This window comes from Nylanderia fulva, unplaced genomic scaffold, assembly GCF_048542155.1.
Source record: "Nylanderia fulva isolate GAGA-0341 unplaced genomic scaffold, ASM4854215v1 Scaffold97, whole genome shotgun sequence".
Classification (NCBI taxonomy): Eukaryota; Metazoa; Arthropoda; class Insecta; order Hymenoptera; family Formicidae; genus Nylanderia; species Nylanderia fulva.
This window is the reverse complement of record NW_028191101.1, coordinates 271014-294902: the sequence shown is the minus strand read 5'-3', so window position 1 is coordinate 294902 and position 23889 is coordinate 271014. Positions and strand designations below refer to the sequence as shown.

Genomic DNA, 23889 nt, shown 5'->3' with positions numbered 1-23889 from the left:
ATTTGTATACATTTGTAATGTATATCTTGCTAATTATATAATTATTATATAAAAAAATTCGATTTGTGATATTTGTTGTTATTTACATAGATCTTTATTACTAGATACACATCAACTTAGATCAACTTTAAAGCTTTATTGTAAAATTGTAACAATATAGTTGAAACATTATGCCGTATGACTAAAGACAAATAATAAAAACAAAATATATAAATGACTTTCATTAATAAATAAAAAAATAATTATTAAATATAAGTAATACTATGCGCATTAATATTTTGCTTGTAATGACAATTCACTATTAAGAAAACTTTTCTTAATTGCTGCAATGTATAAACTTTCAGAAAATAATGTTAATTAGGTTGTAGAAATTAATATTAATTAATCTAGCAGTAAGGAGATAATCGGTATATAAACTTTACATATAACAATATGCAAGATCGGTACGGCATTATTGTAAAATTCTAATTATATATAACACAAGAACTATATAAAGATTCCAACTTTATCTTATTCATTTTTTTACTTAAGTAGAGCTCAGTTTAGAAATTATGTTGTCAAAAAGCTACTAAAAAATATCAAGCTATATAATTCTTGAACACATTTTTTTTTATACTAACATTTTATTAGAAAAAATAAGATTAAATAAATAACCGAAAATTAAATGTATGTGTATAGAAACCATTATTTTTATATTATTAAATATTTTCACCATATGTACCTCTTCGCACGTAATCGTATTGCCACGGTACTTCTCCTTCAGGTGATATGAAATATTTACACAATGTGTCTCTTTGTTTCGAAGCAGAAGATACGGGTTCATTATAACATAGGTTTTCCGAAAAAGACAACCACTGCATATCCTTTATAAATAAAAATAGTATGGTTAATTAAATTTAAAAATATACAGTAATTAATATTTTAATAACAATATTATATACACATAATGTATCTGCATTTATTTAATTATTTTATTATATTAATTATTAATATTAAAATTTTTTTAATTTATCAAAAGTTTAAACACAAAATTAAGTTATATATATATATATATATATATATATATATATATATATATAACTTAATTTATATATATATATATATATATATTATCTGCAGAATAAAAATATTTTAATGTTTATTTTACCTGATTATTTCTATCGTTTTCAAGAAATTCAGTTGTGCTGTATAACTTTAGTTTACAGCGTTCTTCTTCAACCATTACAAAATTATGTAAGCAGAGCGATGCTGTTGTTATCAAATCGGCTGTTTTTGGCAGCATACAAATGGATTGTCGAAATATTCTCCATCTATTAGAAAATATTCCAAAGGCGCTTTCGACTGTTCGCCTAGCTCGAGAAAATCTATAATTGCATATTTTTTGTTCTTCATTTAAATTTCTTCCGGTATATGGCTTCATAATTCTCGTATTTAATGCAAAAGCATCGTCTGCCAATAAAAAAGTTGGTGTACAGATTTGACTTCCAGGTAATTTGAATGTTTCCTTTGGTAGATTTAAGTTTTCATTTTTTAAATTTTCCCCAATTAATGAATCGTTAAAAATTCCGCCATCGCTGTTACCACCGTATGCACCAACATCAACTAACGTAAATCTATATACGTGGTTTGCCACTGCCATCAAAACAATACTATAATATTTTTTGTAATTATAAAAAAGACTTCCCGAATTAGGGGGACATTGCAAGGTAATGTGTTTTCCGTCTACTGCCTCTATGCAATTTGGCACATTCCACCTCTTCCAAAATCCTTCAGCAGACGACTTCCATTCTTCTTCATTTGGTTGTGATAGATACAGTGGTTGTAATACATTTATTAATATCTGACATACTTCTTTAATTAACATACGCATTGTTGATTCACCAATTCGAAATGATAGAGCGATAGACAAAGGAAGATCTCCAGTGGCAAGATATCTGAAATACATTTTTATTAAAATATCTATGTTATTAATATTATTTATTATAAAAAGATTATTAATTTTCCATTTCTCTCTCTCTCTCTCTCTCATTCTCTATTAAAGCATGTTTCGAGTAATAATTATTTTAGGCAATTTTTGTATATCTGACAAAAATAAAATACTATTAATACTATTTAATATATTATTCAACATTTATATTTAGTCTAGAATACCTGTTTTAGTCTATCAGAATCTGTCTTTGTTACTTTAATAAAATTTCTTTTTTATTGTTATTTCTACAAGATTTAATTATTTTGAAAAAAAAATAATAAAAAAAAGAATTACTTATAATTACCTTAATACTATTATCAATCTCTGTTCTGCAGGAAATGCTCGATAGCTATTTTTTGTTAAATGAGGTTCAGTTAATTGAAGTAATTTGTTAAATAAACATAAATTCATTCTCGTATAACAAAAAAATAAATATGTATCATTTTTTAATTCTTGGTAAAGTGTCTCATAATCTCCGTATTTGTATCTCAGTTGGTTTATTGGTCGCACGTACCATCTTCTTTTATACCATCTAATTTGTTTTTTTTTTTCGTTTTAATAATTTATACAAAAGCATCCATTGTAAAACAAGCAATAAAAATTGCTTATTTCTATACATCATTTTAATATACCTGAAATTAAAATTGTTTTCTGTAAAATAAATTAAATTAAATATTATACAAATTTAATAATTAACAAGATTTTTAAACATATATAATACTATTAAATCAAATAATATTTAATTTAATAGAACATTTTATTTATAAGTACATTAGATAAATTTCTTTGAACAAAAAAGTTAGGTTATATTCACAGTTATTGAAATATATTTCGAATATGAAATATTATTATTACATATTTATAAGTTTAAAATGTATTATGTCATAACTATTTATAAAATATTCATTATTAATTGTATAATAGAATTGTTATTTGTGTTTATACATATACATACGTTTTACGTTTATTCCTTAAAACGTCGCGTATACTACACAAGACAGGAAACATTAACACAGTATTGTGCGTTACCTAAGACAAAGACTTAGGGCATAAAACAGTGTTTTAAGGTTATAAGTCAGCCATTCTGCTCAGGCCCTAAAGCACAGTATAATCCTTAGAACATATATTACTGGAAGGGGAATTGCTATTGTTCTCCATGTAAAAATCTGTGTCCAAGTTGGGTGCGAGAGAGAAAGATAGCTTTTAACCTATGCTCGCAATGCGCAAACGTAGATGACGTCATGGTGACGTCACGCTCACCGCGCCATTTGAAACTGGAAATGTAATTGGTGCTTTCGCTAATTCGCGTTTGCGCATTGCGAACGGAGGTAACAATCTACCCTTCTCTTTCCTTAAAAACGTGGTTCTCTCTCGCACCCAACTTGGACACAGGCTCGATCTTTTATTCCCCTTCCAGTAATATATGTTCTAAGGTTGTGTAGTGCTAGAAATCGCGTAATAAGATAATTAGCTCGATATTATTTTTTTAGGAAGGAATCTATGCAGAAATATTTTTTCTTTAATAAATTCTTTGAATATAACTTGAATTATAAAATTTGAATTACATATTAAAAGATATTATTTTTTATTACATATGTATATATACAAGAAATGGAAGAATGCCTCTACATATAAAGTTACACATATATCGGACATAACTCAATTACGTGCTTCACAGCTTAATATATTTATATTTGTTTATAATATTTTATTTATATATTATATCTTTATATATTATTTTAATATTTTACTGAGACAGTGTTATCGAATATCTATAGTCATAACACAAATATCAAAATATTGAAGCATGTTGGATTATGTCCAATATGCGTGTAACTTCAAAAAAGCATTCCTATCCCCGTGTGTACATACATTTGAATCGTAGCGCCCGTTACCCTTAGCAATATGGCGGCATACCACGTGACGTTGCCGAGTTGAGACATACTACATCAAAGGTGCCGACGCTCACTGTCGCTACTGGGTATGGTTATACTGTGCCTAAAGTTGATTCCGTCGAATGTGGCCAATCACGTGTAGGCACCAGTCGATATGATTGGTTGGATTTAGTGACTTTAATGGATACTTTTCATTTAACTGTTCTTTTTAGCTGCACCGGTTCAGAGTTTATCCTTTTTGCTCCACATTGGAAGAAAAAAGATAAACTTTGAATCTGAATTATATTAGTACAACTAAAAAGAACAGACTATAGATTTGTGTCACTATAATACAGTCGTATATCAGCCGGCGTGAAAAATAGATTATTAAGGGTCGGCAGGCGACATGGTGGAGACGCCTATCGGCCGGCCGGGAATTACGGATTCTTATTTTCCAGATATTAGCGAAAATATTGAATGAATCTTATTAAATTTAGGATATTCTTAATCAGTAAGCTTATTTGTAGTCCTCTAAAGAGCTATTTTATGAAAAAAAGATAAAAATAAAAATTTTTAATAAACTTGGGGGAATGCACAGCTAGGAACGGGTAAGGTTGGGTTAGCCGCGAGTCCGTATTTTATTTATTATAAATTTTTAAGAGCGAAAATGTAAAATCCGGCCTTTTAGAGGACTGCTTTATTATATAAAGAATATATTAAAAAAAAATTCACGAAGTTATGTCACTTATTTTATGAAATATCTGGACGATAAGATTCTCACTAGATTCATAAGGAGCAGGGGAAATTTCTGTGGTAACATGCTGACTGCTTGACAAGGAGAGAGCATCATTCCATCTTTGTCTCTCTTACATCGCATATGTAGTAGCGTCCATGTAGGTACAAACACTAATACGTGAGCACACGGATGCAAATATTGAGAGATAATGTCAGCAAAAAGGCTATCATATTATTTTTATTTTTTTGTATATGTATGCATATGTAAATAAAGAACAAAAATAAAAACTATTTTAAGATGACATTTTATAATTAATTTTCTATATGTATTTGCATTTTATTAATATGTATTACATTTTTGATATGTTTTTAATTTATAATTTATATAAACATAAGTATGAAATAAAAATTGAAATAGTTCTGAAAATAAGTATATTAATGATAAAATTATTCAAAACAATAAAAAAATTAAATTTAATATTTTTTAGTGTTTGTACCTACATGGACGCTACTACATATGCGATGTAAGAGAGACAAAGATGGAATGATGCTCTCTCCTTGTCAAGCAGTATTAAAAGCCATATTAAAAGCTCTAGCTTCATTCAATTAATAATCCAATATAATAATCAACAATTATTTTTATATAATATATAGTATTTTTAAATATTTTTAAATATTTAAAAATATTTTTTTTAAGATTAATTGAGGAAAAGAATATTTTAAATATAAAAAAATATTTTAAATATTCTTTTTCAATTAATTTTTAAAACAAATTTTTAAAAATATTTTTATATATTCAATTACTTATTATATTATATAAAAATTATTGTGAATTATACTCATTGGAGTAATAATTATTGATTAAAGCTTGTTATGGCACAAACTGAACATCTTGTACATTGTCTGTATAATATTTTACTTATTTATAAAATGTTTTTTATAAATAAATGAAATATTATATATATATAATATATAAGATTATAATATATAAGATTATTGATGTTACATTGTATAACTCTCATTTCTTTCTCTCTGCTACATAAGTACTTATGACGTGAAAGAACTTACGAGTAACGTATGATGGCTCAATGCAAGAATATTTAATCACGTAAAAAACTTGAGTTCAAATATATCAATATCAATTTTTTTATAATATATTGGAATATAGAAAATCATAGAAATATATTTTTTATATAGGCGATAAACTTAAAAATTTTATATTGAAAATATTTTAATCATTTTACAACTACACATACTATAAATATATAAATGCAAAATAATTCCGTAAATAAATTTCAAGTAATAAATCAATTGCACACATGCACACAGCTGGTATGTAGATTTTTATTAAATTTATTTTCTGAATTATTTTACACTTATATATAGTGTATGTAGTAAAAATATTTTCAATATATTAAAAAATTTTTTAATCGCCGAAATATATTTTTTTATCATTTTTCTATATTCTAATATATATATATATATATTATATAAAAATTGATATTGATATATTTGAACTCTAATTTATATACTGGATGATATACTGAACATCCTTGCATTGATTATACATTACTCAACGTTCTTTCACGTTATAAGTATTTGGAGCAAATTATACAATAGCATCAATGATCAAAAAGAAATCAAGAATATAATCAACATATCCCTTATATAATATATATATATATATATATATATATATATATATGTTATATATATACGTTATGCACATATGTGCATAACCATATATACAATTTCCAAAAAGTGGGTGCTTATTAGTCTTGCTACGTTACTGCTTTCTGCTACGGAAGGCCAGAAAGCATTTTCAGGCGGCATCTCGCGTATACCGGCACGGTAGATGAACAAGGAGAACACGTGATTATCGGTCCTTGTCTCTCTTACGTGCGTCCGCGTGAGCGATGCAGTTGGTGTATGTACGTGTACAGACATACACCACTACATAAAACCCGAGAATTGGTTTCTCGGCGTTGGCAACACTGAAACCGGAGTTTCGCGTTGTCACCGCACGAGGTCTCCAATATCAATTCGGAGTTTGCCTGGGTGTACTGCCGACCCTTAATGCTCAAAATAGCATTTTGATTACTTCTATTCACTTATAATTCTCGCGAAATCAGCAAGAACAAAACACCAAACATCGATAATGGTAAATCGGCGCGGTTTTCTAATTTAAAAAAAGAAAACGGTGATGATTTCAACATTTTTCTCATACCGACGAATATTTGACGTTTCAGCATCTGATCACATCTGTAACAAAATCTCGTGCATCAGAAGTTGATTGATCTAATATTCGATACAGTAGAAATATATATGACTAAATATGACTAAAAATTAGTGAATTAAAAAATTTCAAGAAAATCGATTCGAAAGGTCAAATAAATGATGGAGAGAGAAAAATCGGGAGAGAGGGAGAAAGAGAGAGAGGGAGGGGTATCTCAGGTGTGTTGAAAGAAGAGAAAATATGATAATTTATTTTGCCTACGAGACGGTTAGCATATGTATCGCGATTGCCCTTTAACCATGACATGCGATATGCGCGATACGTTTGTCACTGCTGCATTTTTATGAAGAGAGATAACACGTGGCACACCTTCAAGTAGCTCTTCGTCTAATACGACGGTTAATTTTGGGGTTCATCGGGGTTGGATACCGAGGACGGAAAAACTTAGCACAAATAGGGCATTATTGATGCCGAGTAGTGCGATAAGATCGTCAGGGTATGATAAACTGCTCGTCCAGGTCGAATTTCGCTTACAAGGCTTGTAAATACGCACACATTCATATTCTAATATGAGAATTTGTTGTAAATTTATTGTAACTATATTATAATATACCTTATCAGAACGTCATCAAGAGTACACATTATCAGGATATGAGACGTCACTCTAGCAGATTGTGATTATTCACAGTGAATTTGAGCTATCCGGATCTTATTTGCCTACACAAGTGAGTACGCACTGTCCAGTGTAAGAAAATCTTCAAGTAAAATTATTGGAACTTTCCAGGTAGCAAGCGTATGTCATTAAACGTCATTAAATGTCAAATAACGTCATTAAACGTCAAAATGACAATTTTGACGTTTAATGACGTTAGTTTGCTACTTTGGTTTGTTGATGTAATATATCTTTGTGTTTTCAGACCGCATCAAAGCACATTTTTAAATAAGAAGTTCTTGCAGTCAAAATGAGTCAGTTGCAGACTCATCTAATCGCTGCTGCTATTGGGGCAACTATCGGTGTTATAAGTGCAGCTAGTATCTTCATTTACCAGAAAGTTTTGGAGAAACAACAACATGCTATGAAAAATGCTCACTTAGACGAAGTTGATCGTCGCCTTACGGAATTACAAACAGAATTAGAAAGATTGAGGTAACAATAAGTACCATTAGCTCTTTGCTCTAATTAATGTATATATATATTTTTTTATTATATATATATATATATATATATAATATAATAAAAAAATTATTATATTGTATAGAAAACATATTTAAAATATTCTGTTAAATACTGTATTATGATTAATTAAATGTGTGTGATAATTATAAATCTATATAGATATTAGATTTTTTCTGTTATTTTGTAGAAATTGTAATTTTCAATGTCTATGTTTGGAAAAGTATATTCAGGAATTTATATGTTACATAATAATTTTTCATCTTCGTAATTAGTGAGAGATATATTGGTAGAATTTATTCAAATCTTTTCAGAATATTCTACTTATTTTTTTATTGAGAATTGATCATAAAATGATATATGATTCTTTATCTACTTATTTTTTATTGAGAATTGATCATAATGATACATGATTCTTTGTCTTATTTTAGAGTGCAACAGGGTCAACAGAGGAAGAAGAAGATTAGTCGTAAACATGATAATGATAATACATTAACTGCTGTAACGGATAATGATACTGATGGCTTTTCAACAGCTGCCACAGATATTGGTGATGATGAATTTTTTGATTGCTCAGATAGCGAAAATAATATAAGTGACATTGAAAGGTCAGTTTATTATTTATACATTTATCGTTGACATCTATTATATCAGAATCTCAAATTTAATTTATAAAGGATATTTTTGTATATATTCACTTATTGTTAGACTTACAATTTGGACAATATTTACATAAAAATGACCTATAAGTTCAGAAAAATCTCAGTTTTCTTTTCCTTGCAAAAATCACAATTTTCAAAACTTAAAAGGAAAAGGTTTCATTATGTGCTTAGTGATGCAGGACAACTGAAGCCACCTACCTTGGATTAGACCTGTACACCTTTGATGTACATCATCATCAGGAGGGACATGAAGAAGATGATTATCTCGAGCTACGAAATTACACAGACAGTTATCCGGATAATGTAGATGTAGTATGGAGATATGCCAGAAGTTGTTACAAATATTCGAATTGCATCCCTGATCCAAATGCAAAAAAAAATATAATCTGCGCAGGTATGTAATTGAATTTATTATATACAAATTACGAATGGAAGTACTTAATTATTAATAATTACTTTCTTAGGAATCAATGCCTGTGAAAAGCTTCTCACTATATCAGATGCGTATCTGCATAAATGGTATGCTATACTCGTGGGTGTGTACGGTGAATTTTTACCAATATCAGAGAGAATAAAGAACGGTTACCGTTTCAAGGAACATGTAATGAAGGCCTTAGAAATACGTCCAGATGACGCTGATCTACATCATTTACTTGGCAGATTCAGATATGAGGTGGCTAACTTAGGTTGGATAGAGAGAAAGGTATACATTAATTTTTAATAGCTCACATAATGTTAAATATACAAAATGTCCCTTATTAGATGTACTTTTTTTCGGATAAAATATGACTATCGAACATACCATGTCAAGGGAACCAATATTCTCTTTTTGTCAGATTTATTTTGACATTTTATTTTAATATACACACAATGTTGTGCTTAAATGATTTTTAAATTAAATAGATAAAGTTGATATGAAAATATGTAAATTTATCGTAGATAAGATGAAAATAATTTTAAATATAGCTAGATAAAAGATAAAATTATATAGCAACTCATCTAGATAACTTCCAGATATTTTTTTAAAGACTGTTTATGTAAAAACAATTATAAAAAAATGCAAATTATAAAAGGAATATAAAAATATTCATATTAATAAATATTCATATTTTTATTTATAAGTTTTATCGCTCAAGTTCTACTACTTAAATATTTTCATGTGTTACGACTTTAAATCAATCATTGTCTGAATATTGTTCTAAATAATTTAGTAAAAAATAATACTTTTTTTATCTAAGATACAGATAATACATATTTTTATTATCTATACAAGGATGACATCAAAATTTCATCTAGATGATCATCTATATAATTTTCTTTAGATAACAGCAAACACTATATACAGGGAGGGGCAAAAGTTCCGGAACGGCAAAATATCTCAGAAAATCACAATCTACACTTTATTCCTCTCGACCAATAGAGCCACACACGATGTTATTGCGACAATTAAGAAAGAAAATTTGGAAACTAAGGGGAAGTTAAGAGAAGGAACAAGGGGAATTTCTGAGATCCCAACCATAGGATTCAAATTCCTTAGTTTCCAAATTTTCTTTCTTAATTGTCGCAATAACATCGTGTGTGGCTCTATTAGTCGAGAGGAATGAATTGTGGATTGTGGTTTTAAAATTAAGGAGCCGACTTAAAATATTCTTATTATTATCTCAGAAAATATTGATTTAATAAAAAAAAGGTTTCAAACAAAAAGAGTAGCGCTTAAAAGGAACTATTTAGTGATTATATCTGTTTGACCTTGAAAAACAGCCAAAGTCAACAAAAATTTTAAATGGAACCCCCTATTTTTTATTACATATTTTTATAGCTGATGTCGAGATCTTTCCAAAACACTATATAATAAAATATGTTTTCATAAAGCACTTTGCGAGTTGCTCCTCCCTGTTTACATACAATATATAAATTTGTGTTATTTTCAGGTCGCCACAACATTATTCTCGGAGCCACCAAGTGCCTCATTCGAAGATGCAATTGATAGCTTCCAGAAAGCGGAGAACTTTTCAGTCGAAGTAAATCTGGAGAATCGACTATTTTTAAGCAAATGTTACATAGCGTTGAGCAAGTACGAATTGGCTTGCGATTGGTTGAACAAAATTTGCGACTTATCAGTTGCTAGCAAAGATGATGAAAAGACACAAAGCGAGGCTCATCAACTTCTTCTCAAATATTCGGGATATCAGTAATAAGGGAGTTTCAATAGATCTAGATAGTCATATTTTCTCTCTCTCTTTTTCTCTTTATTTTCTTAATATTAATTATGTGATACACATAAACAATTTATAGCTAAATATAAGCAAGGGACAGGAAGATAGGAAAAGAAATATACAAGCAATTTTATAGTTATACGGACAGAAACATAATAATTTTATCATCACTAAACTTTTATATAAAATTCTTCAAAATGGCTATTACATGTCTTTACTTTAAAAGTATAAAATAGTATGAAATATTTTATATATAGAGAACAAGTTTATAATGAAATACTAGAAAAATACATTTTAAAATTTTGTTGGATAATTTTATCATCTAAATATTGGGCCTATTGTGCGTTTTATTATACGTATTTTATATTTTTTAAAATTATCAAATTATAATTATGGTTTTATCTTTTTAATTATCTTATTTCCTAATAAAAGTAATATATAATAAATGTGCAAATTATTTTTTATGTTCTTCCTTATTCTCCTCTTTTTCTTTCCTTTTTCCCTCTACTCTATATAATTATAAATATTTGCGATATTTCAATTCGCGTCCAAAAATGTTTAATATGAACTTGAATATATAAATAATAAATATATAAATAGTATATAATATATATTGTTAAAAATAAATATTTTAGTATTTAAAAAATATTTTTATTTTTTAAGATAAAAAAAGTGAAAAAATTTCAAAGTTTATGTTTCTCTAAAAATTAATGCATATAGAAATAATTTTAATGTAAATTTTGTCGTTTAAATCTATTTTTTTTATAAAATTGATATAAGAAAATTGTATTTATTAAAAATTAAATTAAAATTCAAAAAATTTAAATATATATCTATATATTAAAATAAATAAACGCAAGAGCCAAACGGGGATATTTTGATGAAATTAATTTTGTTCATCAAAAATTAATAGTACTCAAGACACAAATTTTTGTTGGTATAGTATCATTTAAAATAATTTTTATATTAAGAATATTTAATTTTTAATCATTGTTAATTCGAGAAATTGATAATTTCTCGTTTCTCTATAAAAGTATAGGTAAGAAAAAATATCAAGTCGAATCGGGAAATTGACTTATATATTCGCATTTAACTGTTGCGCATTTAACATATTTAAATTGAATATTTACCTCACATTTAGAAGCTTTAGTAAGTAATATTAAAAGTTAGTAAAATATAAATTATACGTATAAATAATTTAATTTATTTTGAAGGTCGAAAGGTCAAAACATACTTGAAAGAGAGCATAATAATTAAAGTAATTGAAAATAATACAAAAAACATACTGCTAATATATTAATTAATTCTCGCACATTTTATTGTGTATAAAACAAACTAGCAGAGAATAAAAATATAAAATAATATAAAAAATAGTTGAGTTTGCCAGGGAAGAGCTCTCCAATCTTTTTTATCGAGATGGTACAGCCCTCCTGTACTCGACAGATCAATAATGGTTCAGCACAGCATCTACCAACTCAACTGGTAGAGAGTCCAGACAGAGAGTGAGGGCGAAAGGGGTAGCAAGGAGAAGCCTGTAATAAAATCAAGAAGAAGCCAGTAAAGACACAATGTTTTCGAAGGAAACAGTGGAGATCCAATGTTCATAAGAGGTGCTTCAATCGTAAAGTGCACATGTGAAAGTAAGTTTCTAAAAAGTTTTGTCCTTTAATATATGTGAATATTTTTTGCCATCTCTGGTCCAAAAGAGGACGCAAAAAGTCAATTTGAATCTCTTTATTTCGTTTTGTGTGTGTGTGTGTTCTTGTGTCAAATCGTTGTGTTATAATAATTGTCCTCGGAGAATGAACAATTTCTCAGCATAAATAAAAAGTGACAAAAATCCTGAATCATGTTTAAAATCAAAAATTTATATAAAATCAAAAATTTTGTACTCGGATATATAATTTATACAGGATGTCCCAATAGTCCTGCAATAGTTAATTAAATATCTCGAAAAGAAAGACTTTTTGAAATAAATATTTATAAAATTTGTAAAGCTTCAGTTTCGAGAGCTTTTCAAAAATGTAATAAAGTATTTTTTATTCAGTGCTTTCCGAATTATAATACTTGAAGCTTACAATATTTTAACATAAAATACAAAATAGCCTGTAAAATATTTAGTTTTCGATAATTTTACGTGCATCTTAATACTTTTATGTATAAAACAACAGGTGAACACACACAAATTTGTCAAGTAACTATATCTAATCAGAAGAGGCGTGTTTCTTATAAATTTTCAGCTAAATTTCAGCAAAAAAAAACAATGCTGCTCCAAATTGCTCCATCACGTCAAATTTTAAAATTATTTTGAATTTTAAGATGAGAAATTAGCGGTTTATAGGAAAAAATGTATAATAATTTAATAACTGTGGCTAAAATAATAAAAGTAGATAAATGTTTGATTTACACATTGATTCCTCAAGAATAGTCGGATTTCAATGTTATAAGCAGGAATAATTCTTTTCAATATATAGTAATTTTATTAAAAATATTTGAAATATATATATATATATATATATATATATAATGTTTAAATAATTGGAACAAATTTTTTAAAATCAAAGAAGTTTTATTACATTCCAATATGAGAAAATATTTTTTTTTAATTTTTGTTTAATAAGTCACATTAAAATTTTAATAGCAAAAATGTGTTTAATGAATATATTTATTATATTATATATTTTTCCTTAATTCATTAATTTGTTCTCATTTCTCAATTATTTTTAAAAAATATATTATTTACAACATATTTTTTCTTAAAGACGTGCGTTTTTTATATCAATTAATTGGTCTCATTATCCTGCATTTAAAAATATTAAGATAAAATTAATTACCTGAAAACTGAATGTTTAACAAAATATTTTATATTTTAAAATACTGTATGTTTCAAGTCTCATAAACTCAATTTAAAAAATACTTAATTTTACTAAAGCATTTTTGAAAAAAGCTTTCAAAAATAGGGGTTCTTAATTTAAAAATTTCAAAGTGAATTTTACATGGCCTTATAACAGTGTGCTATTTATAGTCACACTATTATTATTACTTAAAGTGCAATCTAAAGCCCTACAATAACTATTATTTGAAATATTTATTTCAAAAAAGCCTTTGTGTTCGACAGGGTTGGATAAGTTAATGATTTTTTAAAACTAAGTTAAGTTCAAGTTACCCAGGTAGAACATAAAACTCATAATGACGTTATAATAACATTATCATGATTTTATTCATCATTTATTAAAAGTTACTCAAACAAAAATAATTAAAAAATGATTAAAAAATTATTTAAAGTGACAAAAAGAATCATAGATTTTAAGTCCAATAATAGCATTATATAACATTCAAAAAGTTATTTATAATAATAATATGTATAATTGTTAATATAATTATATAATGCAAATAAATTTCGTGTATCAATCAATTTTACATAATATTCTTCTTTTTGGAGGTCATATTAAAGTCAATATGATATCATAAATAAGTCACCAAAAATGTATCAAATGAGATCATTATGATTTTTCCAAAATGACTTTTAATTGACGTCATAATTATGACGTCATCATTAATGATGTCATTATGAGTTTTATGTTCTAGACTCTAGACTATCTAGAATTGTTGCTTATAAAATTAATTTAGTTAAGTTAAAAGTTGCATGAACAAAAAATAAATTCAGTTAAAATTAAGATTAAATTAACTGAAATTAAATCAAAAGTTAATGTTTAAAAACATTATTTATATTTAATTAGAATTTTGTTTGTTAATTCTTTTAAAATTTATAATAACAAAGAAATCTTGATTTTTATATAGAAATATATTTTTTGGTAATTACAGTTGATGACAAATGAACATAATAATTAATAATACTTTAATTTACAAATAATACGTTTACAACTTATAAAAAACAATAATGGTATTCAGAGATTTAAAAAATTTAACTTAGGAAAAAAGTTAATAAGTTTAAAGTCAAAAATATAACTACAATTAAAGTTAAAAAATTAATATAGTTACATTTTAAACTAACTAGCCTAAGGTAAAAGTTATGAACTTTTTAACTTTTAACTAATTAACTAGTTATCACCCAACTTTGATTTTCGAGATATTTAACTGTTGCAGGGCCTTTTCGGGACATCCTGTATATCAGGATGAAATTTACACGAATCAAAAGAACATCGAAGTTCTCGAAAAAATTAATTAAAAAAGTATTTACTATTTTTTATGTTAAACAGTAGTTTCCAAGGTAAAAATGTTTAAAATTGACAAATTATATAGATTACGATTACGAACACAGAAGCCTGAAACGCAATTATTGAAAACGCGCGACTCACGAACAAAGGTAGTATTTATTTAACATCCCGCAGTGAGAAATCACTAGTTAAAAAGACGTCGAATCAACGTCTTTTACACTAAATTTGGTGTAAAAGACGTTGATTCGACGTCTTTTAACTATAGTGATTTCTCATTGGGTAGTAATCCTGTAATCGGTTTTAAACATTTTTACCTCAAAACGCTTACTAAAAAAAATTACAAGAATATGAAAAAATTACTGGTATACCAATAATATATTATTGAAGAACTATATTATTATATCAGTAATTTTTTCGTATTCTTGTAGTTTTTTTGTGCGGGAAACTACTGTTTGGAGTGAAAAATGGCAAATACTGTTTTAATTAAGTTTTTCAACAATTTTATTTTTACTATAGTATTTTGATTCGTGAATTTTCCTAGGACACGCTGTATATTACATATATATTATTTTCAGGATAATCCATTTCGAGATTGTAATGCGTGGCATTTTACGTGGTACACTATACTGTGCTTTGTGGTATGGTAGCATAGTAGCAGGTTTTTTATTCATCGCCTGTCCGTTTATGCTGTTGATGTTGTTTCATCCCCCGAGATTTCGAAAATGCGGAGAGCTCTTATTTTCGTGCTGGGAACTTTATCCTACCGTAAGCAGTGTTTGTTGTTATCTAAATAAAATTATATAGATGATTATCTCGATGAAATTTTTTGGCGTTATCTTTATATAGACAATAAAAATATGTATTATCTGCTATATCATCTGCATTTTAGATGAAAAAAAGTATCTTTATACTAAATTATTTTAAAATTAATGTTCAGATAATTTTGGTTTAAAGTCATAACACATAAAAATATTTAAATAGAACTTAAGCAGTGAGCGATAAAAACTTACAAATAAAAATATATTTATATATATTAAAATATTTATATATATATAAAAATAAAAATATATTTTTATAATTTACATTTTTTTTATAACTAAGTTTATATAAACGGTCTTAAAAATAATATTATCTGAAAGTTATCTAGATGAATTGCTATATAATTTTATCTTTTTTATTTAGATATATTTATAAATTTAAAATTATATCTTCATCTTATCTAAGATAAATTTATATAATTTCATCTCATCTTTATCTAGCTATATAATTTAAATCATCTAAGTACAACATATAATGTATATAGAATATTGGATATACATATATTTAAAACAAAATCATCTTTATCTTACCTAAAAGATTAGTTTACATATTATATTATCTCATCTTTATCTGTTAATTTTAAAATCATCTAATTGTAAGCACAACATATAGCAAATCTAAAAAAAAATGTATTTTAAATATAAGCAAAATACAAAAATATTTTAAATTTTTACGTCATAGATGAGTTTAACAATTATCATAATAGATTAAAATTCACAGTAGAACGAGAGGTTAACCGTTGTATAAGTTTTTTTGGACATATCCATAAAAGTAATAGATATGTAATACGATTCATTTAGATTGGTTTTATAAAAATACATTTTCAGGTAGATTACTCTCATTTTTCTCAAATCATCCTATTTGTCACAAAATAGAAACAATATATACAATTTAATAGATAGAGCCATATTGTTATCACATCCTAGATTTCACAAAAATATAATATAGAAATAGCCATAAATATATTATTATCCTCTTGATCTAATTTTTATGGAAACGAAACAAAGGTTAAAACATCTTCTAGCTAATAAATTAAACATAACGAATACTAACAATGCTACTAATGTTCGTAATATTAGAGATGATAATAAATATTTTGTCATACCATACATAAAAACAATTTTAGAAATAATTACGTCAGCAATAAAAAGGCCTGACATAAAAGTGGGATACCGTTGTATTAGGAAACTGAATAATATTATAAGGGTTCAAAAGGATAAAGATGATCGTCCTAAAATCTCTAATGTCATTTATAAAATAAATTGCAATGATTGCAATGCTTCGTATGTTGGACAGACAAAAAGACAATTAGGAACCAGACTGAAAGAGCACAGAAATAATATAAAACTATAGACTCTGAAAGACATTCGGTTGTCTCAGAACATATTCTATAAACAATAGACACACATTTAATTGGAATAATGCGAAAATTATAGATCACGAGAAAAATTATCAAAAAAGATTAATATCAGAAATGATACATATTAATAAAAAACAAAATTAACTTAAACAAAGATCGAATTGCTCGACAGCAGTTATTAACGTACTTGGAAAATTGTTTCAGTCATAGTTTATGAAAATATTGCGAAAGATTTTATAAAATTAGATAAATATAAATATTTCCAACGCATTGAGATATTACTTTTATTTCTGACTTTTAATTATACACATAACATCTTATACGGGCGAACCTTTGTATTCATTTGACATTTTGAAATAAAAGTAATTTTATATCTTTTTTTATTAATTACATTTCCTATAATTTATTAAGATCATTAATTTCTAAAAATTTCCACAGCATAATTGTATCCATCTGTCCAGTCGCCAAATTTTAGAAATATATAATTTTTTATCAAAAAATAGTTGACTTATTGATAAGCAATTCGATCAACATATTTTTCGCTTACAAATGACGAATTTTTGTTAATAATTGACCACGTAAACTTATTGTCCAGTGACCAATTATTTGACTTCTTTACAATTGCTTTCGTGCGTTTTATAATATTCGTGATTTATAATTCTTATTTTACAATTAAAATGTTTTATAATGACGACATGACATCTGTTATTATTTGAGATTTGTTAATATGCATATTTTATTGCCGTCCGTTTTATAACATCTATTCTAATATTTATATATTACAATTTTTTGTCCCACATTTGATAGAAATATGGACTTTACCGCTTTTATTTGCGCATCTTTTATTTGGTCTTTATTTTGTATATTAATTTTGTGATTTTATTTTGTGGGTCATTATTTATTTTATTATTATTGTATTGAAAAAGACTGTAGTACAGTCGAAACGTTTGCAGTTTTTTAATGTTTATAAGTACAAAATAAATAAATAACACCATAAGCTTTTATTGCTCGTTTAGTAGGCCTAAATATCATTTTATTTTTAAATAATTTTTTTAATTTATATGAGCCTTCCAATTTTTTATTTTAAATTTTTAATTTTATTTTAAATACATTTGTTTCAAATAATGCACATATAGTATCTCTGATCCCAAGTAGCAAACTGACGTCATTTTGACATTTAATGACGTCAATTTGCTACTTATTGAGATACAATTTTGAGTCTTGATCATTAATGAAAAACGTAAATTTATACAGGATCTTACATATGTCTTTTTTAGGCTCTGTTGAGGATACTTGGCGTAAAAATCTATGTATCCGGTGATCATATATCCCCGTACGAGTCGGCCATACTCGTGATGAATCACAGAACAAGAGTGGACTGGAACTTCTTATGGGCTGCAATGTATCAAGCATGTTTGCCCAATGTGGCTTGTCATAGATTGAAGTTTGTTTTAAAGGATCCTATACGGCATATTCCTGGTCCCGGTAAGTGTATTTTGATTTTTTCGTTACTTGTAAAGACCAATCTACAATGTGCTCTTTGCGTTTTATTTCGTGTTTTAAATTTAAGAAATTAAGTTATTTTTTTCTCAAACAAACAAATTAAAAAAACGGAAAATATCCACCAAGTTTCATTTTTTTAATTTGTCTGAAATTAGAGGAAAAAAAATAAAAACTTAATTTTTACCTCCCTCTTTAGAGAAATGTACCTAACTTCTCAGGAAGGGATATAGGAGTTTGTTTCTAATGGTTTTTATAAAAAAAAGATAGGGTAGCCTTGTATGGTGTGTATAAAACATTCGAGGACAATAAAATATCTTAAAAAATATAAGTTTTTTCAACGAAATGTTTCAGACAAAAAATAAATGTATAAGGTTTCTATTTTTTACCGTTTTATCAGTTTGACTTCGAGTGACGTCGTCAAGATCAAGACAATAAGTCACCTTGAAATTTTTAAATATAAGATTAATATAAGGTTTATATTTTTTTACCGTTTTATCAGTTTGACCTTGAATGGCGTCGTCAAGATCAGGGCAAGGTCACCTTGAAATTTTTTAATAGAAACATTCTATTTTTTTATATAAATCTCTCGTAATATTTGGTATCAAAAATTATAAGTTAGGCTATAAAAGTATATAGCTATAATAAATTATAAGTATACAGCTATAAAAAGTGAATAGAATTTATGAGGATATTTTATTATATTTTTTACATTATATCTTACATAAACTGACAAATCTCGTAAAATATCCATTTTTTAATAATGTTACCTGAATAAAAGTATTTACATACATAGTTACTAGTTACAAATTACACACTTTCGCTGTCCCAAATATACACATGCATATATATGTGTGGATGTAATACTTCCTATGCATTTCTAACAGGATGGATGATGCAAATGAATGGTTTCCTTTATATAACGCGACGTTGGAAAGAGGATCAAGGCCGACTGTCGCGTACCCTTGACTACCTGATCGCATTGGACAATCGCACCCAGTTGCTGATATTTCCCGAGGGCACCGATCTGACAAGGAGTAGCAAAGAGAAGTCGGACAAGTACGCAGTGGAACATCAGTTGCCGCAATACGCGTACACCCTGCACCCGAAAACGACAGGTTTCGCTTATCTGACCCAGCATCTTCAGCGGACGAATTTTCTTGATGCCGTGTACGACTTGACGATAGCATATCCGGATTACATACCACAATCGGAAGTCGACCTGATCAGGGGTAAATTTCCGGACGAGGTGCACTTTCATATAAGACGAATACCGTCCACGAATATACCCCTGCACGATTTGACCTTGAGGAAATGGCTGGAGAACAAATGGTCCGAGAAGGAAGGGATATTGCAGCAATTTTATGAACGGAAAGCGTTCACCGACGAAATTTGGCCGGTAACAAAAACGCTTCCATTACGGGCCGCGTTTGGATTCTGGACTATATTAACAGGTATATGAATCAGTCTCATTTATTATGAGGTGATCCTAAACCTCCTTGAGTTTCAGTTCTGTTTTATCGACAAAATGTGAAATTAGATAAACTATAAATCTATTTATTAGCTATACAGATTGTTTTTTACCTGAAATTAGAAACGCTTCGCCTTTTGTTAATATTAATACTTTATATTTATAAATTCTGAATTCTTAAAGTTCATAATTTTATAACCTAGATACACTGGTCAAAAAATTATCGCAACACGCAATAATATCAAAATTTTGCATAAATTCAAATAAGTGTATCTCCGCAAAAAATTATCGTATTTGAAAAATCTTTTTTTTGTTTTAAAGGACGAAGTCTCTATTATAAGAAACTTTCATTCGATTTTGATTTCCTCCTCTCCTTTTCTCTCTACCACTTTAAAAAATAAGGTGTTTTTTTGTCAAAAAATTGCAAAATTTGATGAACTCTACGGGGTGAAATAAATTTTTTCGCAAATCTTATCCAAATTTTTATAAAATATGGACATTTTTCTACAAATTAAAAAAAAGTATAGTTTATATGATTTTTTTTTAGCAAAGTTACGGCATATCAAAGTTATCTATGCATTTTTGTGCAATTATCACCATCTATTAACGATACCCGACGCGCACGAACGATGATTGCGTGACAAATAATAAAGATCTCCCTCACAGAATCACTTTGATCAATAATTATAATCAAACAATTAGAAGACGTTTACGTGAACGTGGTTTAAGATCGCGCCCAGTGAGAAATCACTAGTTAAAAAGACGTCCACCACACACACACACACACACACACACACACAAAATTTGGTGTAAAAGATGTTGATTTAACGTCTTTTTAATTATAATGATTTAGTGATTTTCTCACTGGGCGAGTTCGACATTTTTCTTTTCTAATGTTTGGAAAAAAATGTATGATCCATACATAATTTTTTTTACTAGTGTGAGACTGTACAGATTGATAAATCTTTTTTCTGTATAAATTAAAGTATTAATAATATTAACAAATGTGGAAGCGCTCTAATTTTAGGTAAAAATCAATCCGTATAGTCAATAAATATATTTATAGTTTATTTAACCTCACATTTTGTCGATAAAACAAGACTGAAACTTAAGGACATTTAAAATCCTCTTAAAGTGATGCTGATTAGGTCTGTTTTATCGATAAATATTTTCATTTAACTCTTGATTAGTTATACAAAATGAAAAATCCTTTACTAGAATTAAAGTATTCGTAATAACAAATCTGGGCTATTATATGTATATATATAAAAGGAAGCCAAGAAAGTTAAATAATTACAGTTTTCTATCGTTTAAGTTAGGTTAAGTTGACCCAATACAAAAGACCGATAGAAAAACTGTAATTATTTAGCTTTTTTATATACATATATGTAGTAGCCTAGATTTGTTATTATGAATACTTTAATTCTAATAAAGGATTTTTCATATTCTGTATAGCTACTAAAGAGTTAAATAAAAATAATATTTGTAGATAAAACAGACCTAGTCAGCATTCCCTTAAGTGATCCTAAATGCTGTCCTGTTTTATCGATAAAATATCATTTTTGTGCACCCTTTTCTTTTTATTGATTGCAGAATAATAAATGCCTTTCCACAATTAAAGTACATATAGAAACAAAGTGCGAACTTACCGATTTTATATTAAGAACAAAAAAAATGTTTAATTTCTTAATTTAAAAGTATATTTTTTTGTTCTTAACATAAAATCGATAAGTTGATACTTTATTTTTGTTGAAAAAAGTTTGGTTGTAAACTACAATGTCCCAGATAGAAATACCTGATGAACAGATTTTATCATGTTATGAATTTCTGATATTGATTGAAATGTGTTGTATGTCTTGTAATCATATTATTATGATGATAGGTATCATGAGCACAAGTTATATACATACATATGATGAAAAATGTTAGCTCAGATATTAATTTGAGCATATTTATGTACTCATAATGACATTGTTGCTAAAATTTTAAAGATGTAATATGTCCATGTTTTGAGTAGCATATGAACCTGCATCTGTGTCTATTTTTGTCATCATGTTTTAAGAAATATGAGTACAATATGAGTACAAAATGCATATATTTTCCTATCTGGGGTATTATATACAAGATGTCCAGCTTTATTTTGAACAGTCAAATAGATAAAAATCACGGAATTTTAGAAAAATAGATTTAAAAAGAAATATATATTAGACAAGAATTCCCCCTAATGTATTTTTTTAAATCCTATAATTTTTAAATATTTGACTGTTTAAAATAAAATAAAATCTTGTATATATAATTATAATAAGAAATAATTTAAAAATTGTTTTTTATTAGGTATGGCGATATTGTTACTCATCATTTCTCCGATCTTTCAATTGTGGGCTTTGATTCACGCAGCATTTTTCATCGGTTTGTCGATTTTCAATATCGGTTTTAATCAGATTGAGATGGGGTGGTATTGGCGCTGGAAAAGCTACACTTTTCACGCTAAACGTAGTTAGTCGAGATATTATATATTTTTATTTATATAAAATCTATAATGAAAAGAATCGTAGCTCTTTATATCTCTGTGATAACATTGTATATATAAAATCGTAAAATTAGAAGAAAGGCACATATTATTTCAACAATTTTTTACGCCGCATTTTGATGTAATCGTAACATATAATTACGTTTGTTTTAATTATTTTACATTTCTGTGTCTTGCTATCGTGGAATTTTAAAAGTAATTATAGTAAAAATGAAAGAATGAGAATATATTGGTATTAAAAGTCTATTTGCAAAATTAAAAAATACCAATATATGATCTTTTTTATTATTTTAATCTTTATTTGTCAAAATTGCTAATTTGTATTTAAATCGCTATTGAGAAATTATATATTTCAGAATTCATATCTCTTATTGCTTTATCATACTTTTCTTATAAGGTGTAAAAATATCACATTTTTAAATATGAAGTAACTGCAATATTAATGTTCCATGTTAAAATAAAATAAAATTTTTTAACGGGAATATACATTACTCAAGAAAAAATAAGGAATGATTTTTACTCATTAAGCATTATTTAAGTTAAAAATATAATGTGATGAAAAATAATCGCGGAATGATTTAATCAAATGAAATAAAATAATAGAAAAGAATTTTAAATGCAAAGTATCTCTTCTTTTTAAAAGTGAACACTTTTAAAGAACAACTTGTCTATATTACCTGCAATTTTATAACAATTTTTTTAAATACATTTTCTAATATATTTAAAAATATAGCATTTTTAAATTAAACAATTATTGACGAGAAAAAAGCGTTCTTATTTTTTCATGTAATGTATTTCATGGAAATATATCTACTTTTTTATTAAGAGACACGGTAGTGTCTCGCGACCAGTTAAGGGCGTAGCGGAGACACCGTGTATCTTAACGCGAGTCGGACATGTGAGTCTTTATAATATTTCGAATCCTCAATAATGGCTGAAGCAATCGAGTTTATACTAGACTTAATCGATAGATTGAGTTTGAATTATATAATAAAAGTGTCTTTATTTCTGCTCTACGTGATTTGTAAGCAGAGATATATAAATGCAAAGTCGAAATATGAAAAATTTCTATTAAGAAACGTCCCCGTCATTATCATCATCGACCACGCATACATAGTAGTATCGTGTTACACGTATTCACACGTATACAACACATGCGCACACA

At 27.1% G+C, this 23889-nt stretch overlaps 3 protein-coding genes across 7 annotated transcripts; 2 read left to right on the top strand and 1 right to left on the bottom strand.

Annotated features, from left to right (window-relative positions):
* Nucleotides 1-71: 71 nt before the first annotated feature.
* Nucleotides 72-3096, bottom strand: LOC114938852 (uncharacterized). Of its 3 annotated transcripts, none has more exons than XM_085490105.1 (4): nt 2925-3096; nt 2274-2601; nt 1148-1934; nt 72-863 (listed from the first exon to the last, which is right to left on the bottom strand). In XM_085490105.1, the coding sequence occupies exons 2-4, from the start codon at nt 2378-2380 to the stop codon at nt 699-701; spliced, it is 1059 nt and encodes a 352-aa protein (XP_085346231.1). In that variant the 5' UTR covers nt 2381-2601; nt 2925-3096; the 3' UTR covers nt 72-698. The 3 variants fall into 3 exon arrangements, with proteins under 3 accessions (XP_085346231.1, XP_085346232.1, XP_085346233.1); XM_085490106.1 differs by having other exon boundaries at nt 2274-2620; nt 2925-2988; XM_085490107.1 differs by lacking the exon at nt 2925-3096 and having other exon boundaries at nt 2484-2574.
* A 3465-nt stretch (nt 3097-6561) lies between these two features.
* Nucleotides 6562-11312, top strand: LOC114935493 (regulator of microtubule dynamics protein 1). Of its 2 annotated transcripts, XM_029308349.2 has the most exons (8): nt 6562-6739; nt 6828-7355; nt 7436-7539; nt 7732-7961; nt 8420-8596; nt 8830-9044; nt 9115-9353; nt 10582-11312. In XM_029308349.2, the coding sequence occupies exons 4-8, from the start codon at nt 7777-7779 to the stop codon at nt 10843-10845; spliced, it is 1080 nt and encodes a 359-aa protein (XP_029164182.1). In that variant the 5' UTR covers nt 6562-6739; nt 6828-7355; nt 7436-7539; nt 7732-7776; the 3' UTR covers nt 10846-11312. The 2 variants fall into 2 exon arrangements, with proteins under 2 accessions (XP_029164182.1, XP_029164174.1); XM_029308341.2 differs by having other exon boundaries at nt 6562-7355.
* Nucleotides 11313-12328: 1016 nt separating this feature from the next.
* LOC114935519 (lysocardiolipin acyltransferase 1) lies at nt 12329-23889 on the top strand. Of its 2 annotated transcripts, XM_085490108.1 has the most exons (6): nt 12329-12506; nt 12900-12912; nt 15620-15809; nt 18501-18708; nt 19611-20177; nt 22529-23889. In XM_085490108.1, the coding sequence occupies exons 1-6, from the start codon at nt 12464-12466 to the stop codon at nt 22693-22695; spliced, it is 1188 nt and encodes a 395-aa protein (XP_085346234.1). In that variant the 5' UTR covers nt 12329-12463; the 3' UTR covers nt 22696-23889. The 2 variants fall into 2 exon arrangements, with proteins under 2 accessions (XP_085346234.1, XP_029164203.2); XM_029308370.2 differs by lacking the exon at nt 12900-12912 and having other exon boundaries at nt 12330-12506.

What these genes read in the sequence shown, in the direction of transcription:
- LOC114935519 (XM_085490108.1), top strand. Translation starts at nt 12,464, where the DNA reads ATGTTCATAAGAGGTGCTTCAATCGTAAAGTGCACATGTGAAA. An exon ending in GCTGGGAACTTTATCCTACC is followed by an intron (nt 15,810 to 18,500) that starts GTAAGCAGTGTT and finishes TGTCTTTTTTAG; the next exon opens with GCTCTGTTGAGGATACTTGG. An exon ending in ATTCTGGACTATATTAACAG is followed by an intron (nt 20,178 to 22,528) that starts GTATATGAATCA and finishes GTTTTTTATTAG; the next exon opens with GTATGGCGATATTGTTACTC.
- LOC114935493 (XM_029308349.2), top strand. Translation starts at nt 7,777, where the DNA reads ATGAGTCAGTTGCAGACTCATCTAATCGCTGCTGCTATTGGGGCAACT. An exon ending in AATATAAGTGACATTGAAAG is followed by an intron (nt 8,597 to 8,829) that starts GTCAGTTTATTA and finishes TTAGTGATGCAG; the next exon opens with GACAACTGAAGCCACCTACC. An exon ending in AAAAAATATAATCTGCGCAG is followed by an intron (nt 9,045 to 9,114) that starts GTATGTAATTGA and finishes TTACTTTCTTAG; the next exon opens with GAATCAATGCCTGTGAAAAG.
- LOC114938852 (XM_085490105.1), bottom strand. Translation starts at nt 2,380, where the DNA reads ATGAATTTATGTTTATTTAACAAATTACTTCAATTAACTGAACCTCAT. An exon ending in AGATTGATAATAGTATTAAG is followed by an intron (nt 1,935 to 2,273) that starts GTAATTATAAGT and finishes AATGTATTTCAG; the next exon opens with ATATCTTGCCACTGGAGATC. An exon ending in AAAACGATAGAAATAATCAG is followed by an intron (nt 864 to 1,147) that starts GTAAAATAAACA and finishes TTATTTATAAAG; the next exon opens with GATATGCAGTGGTTGTCTTT.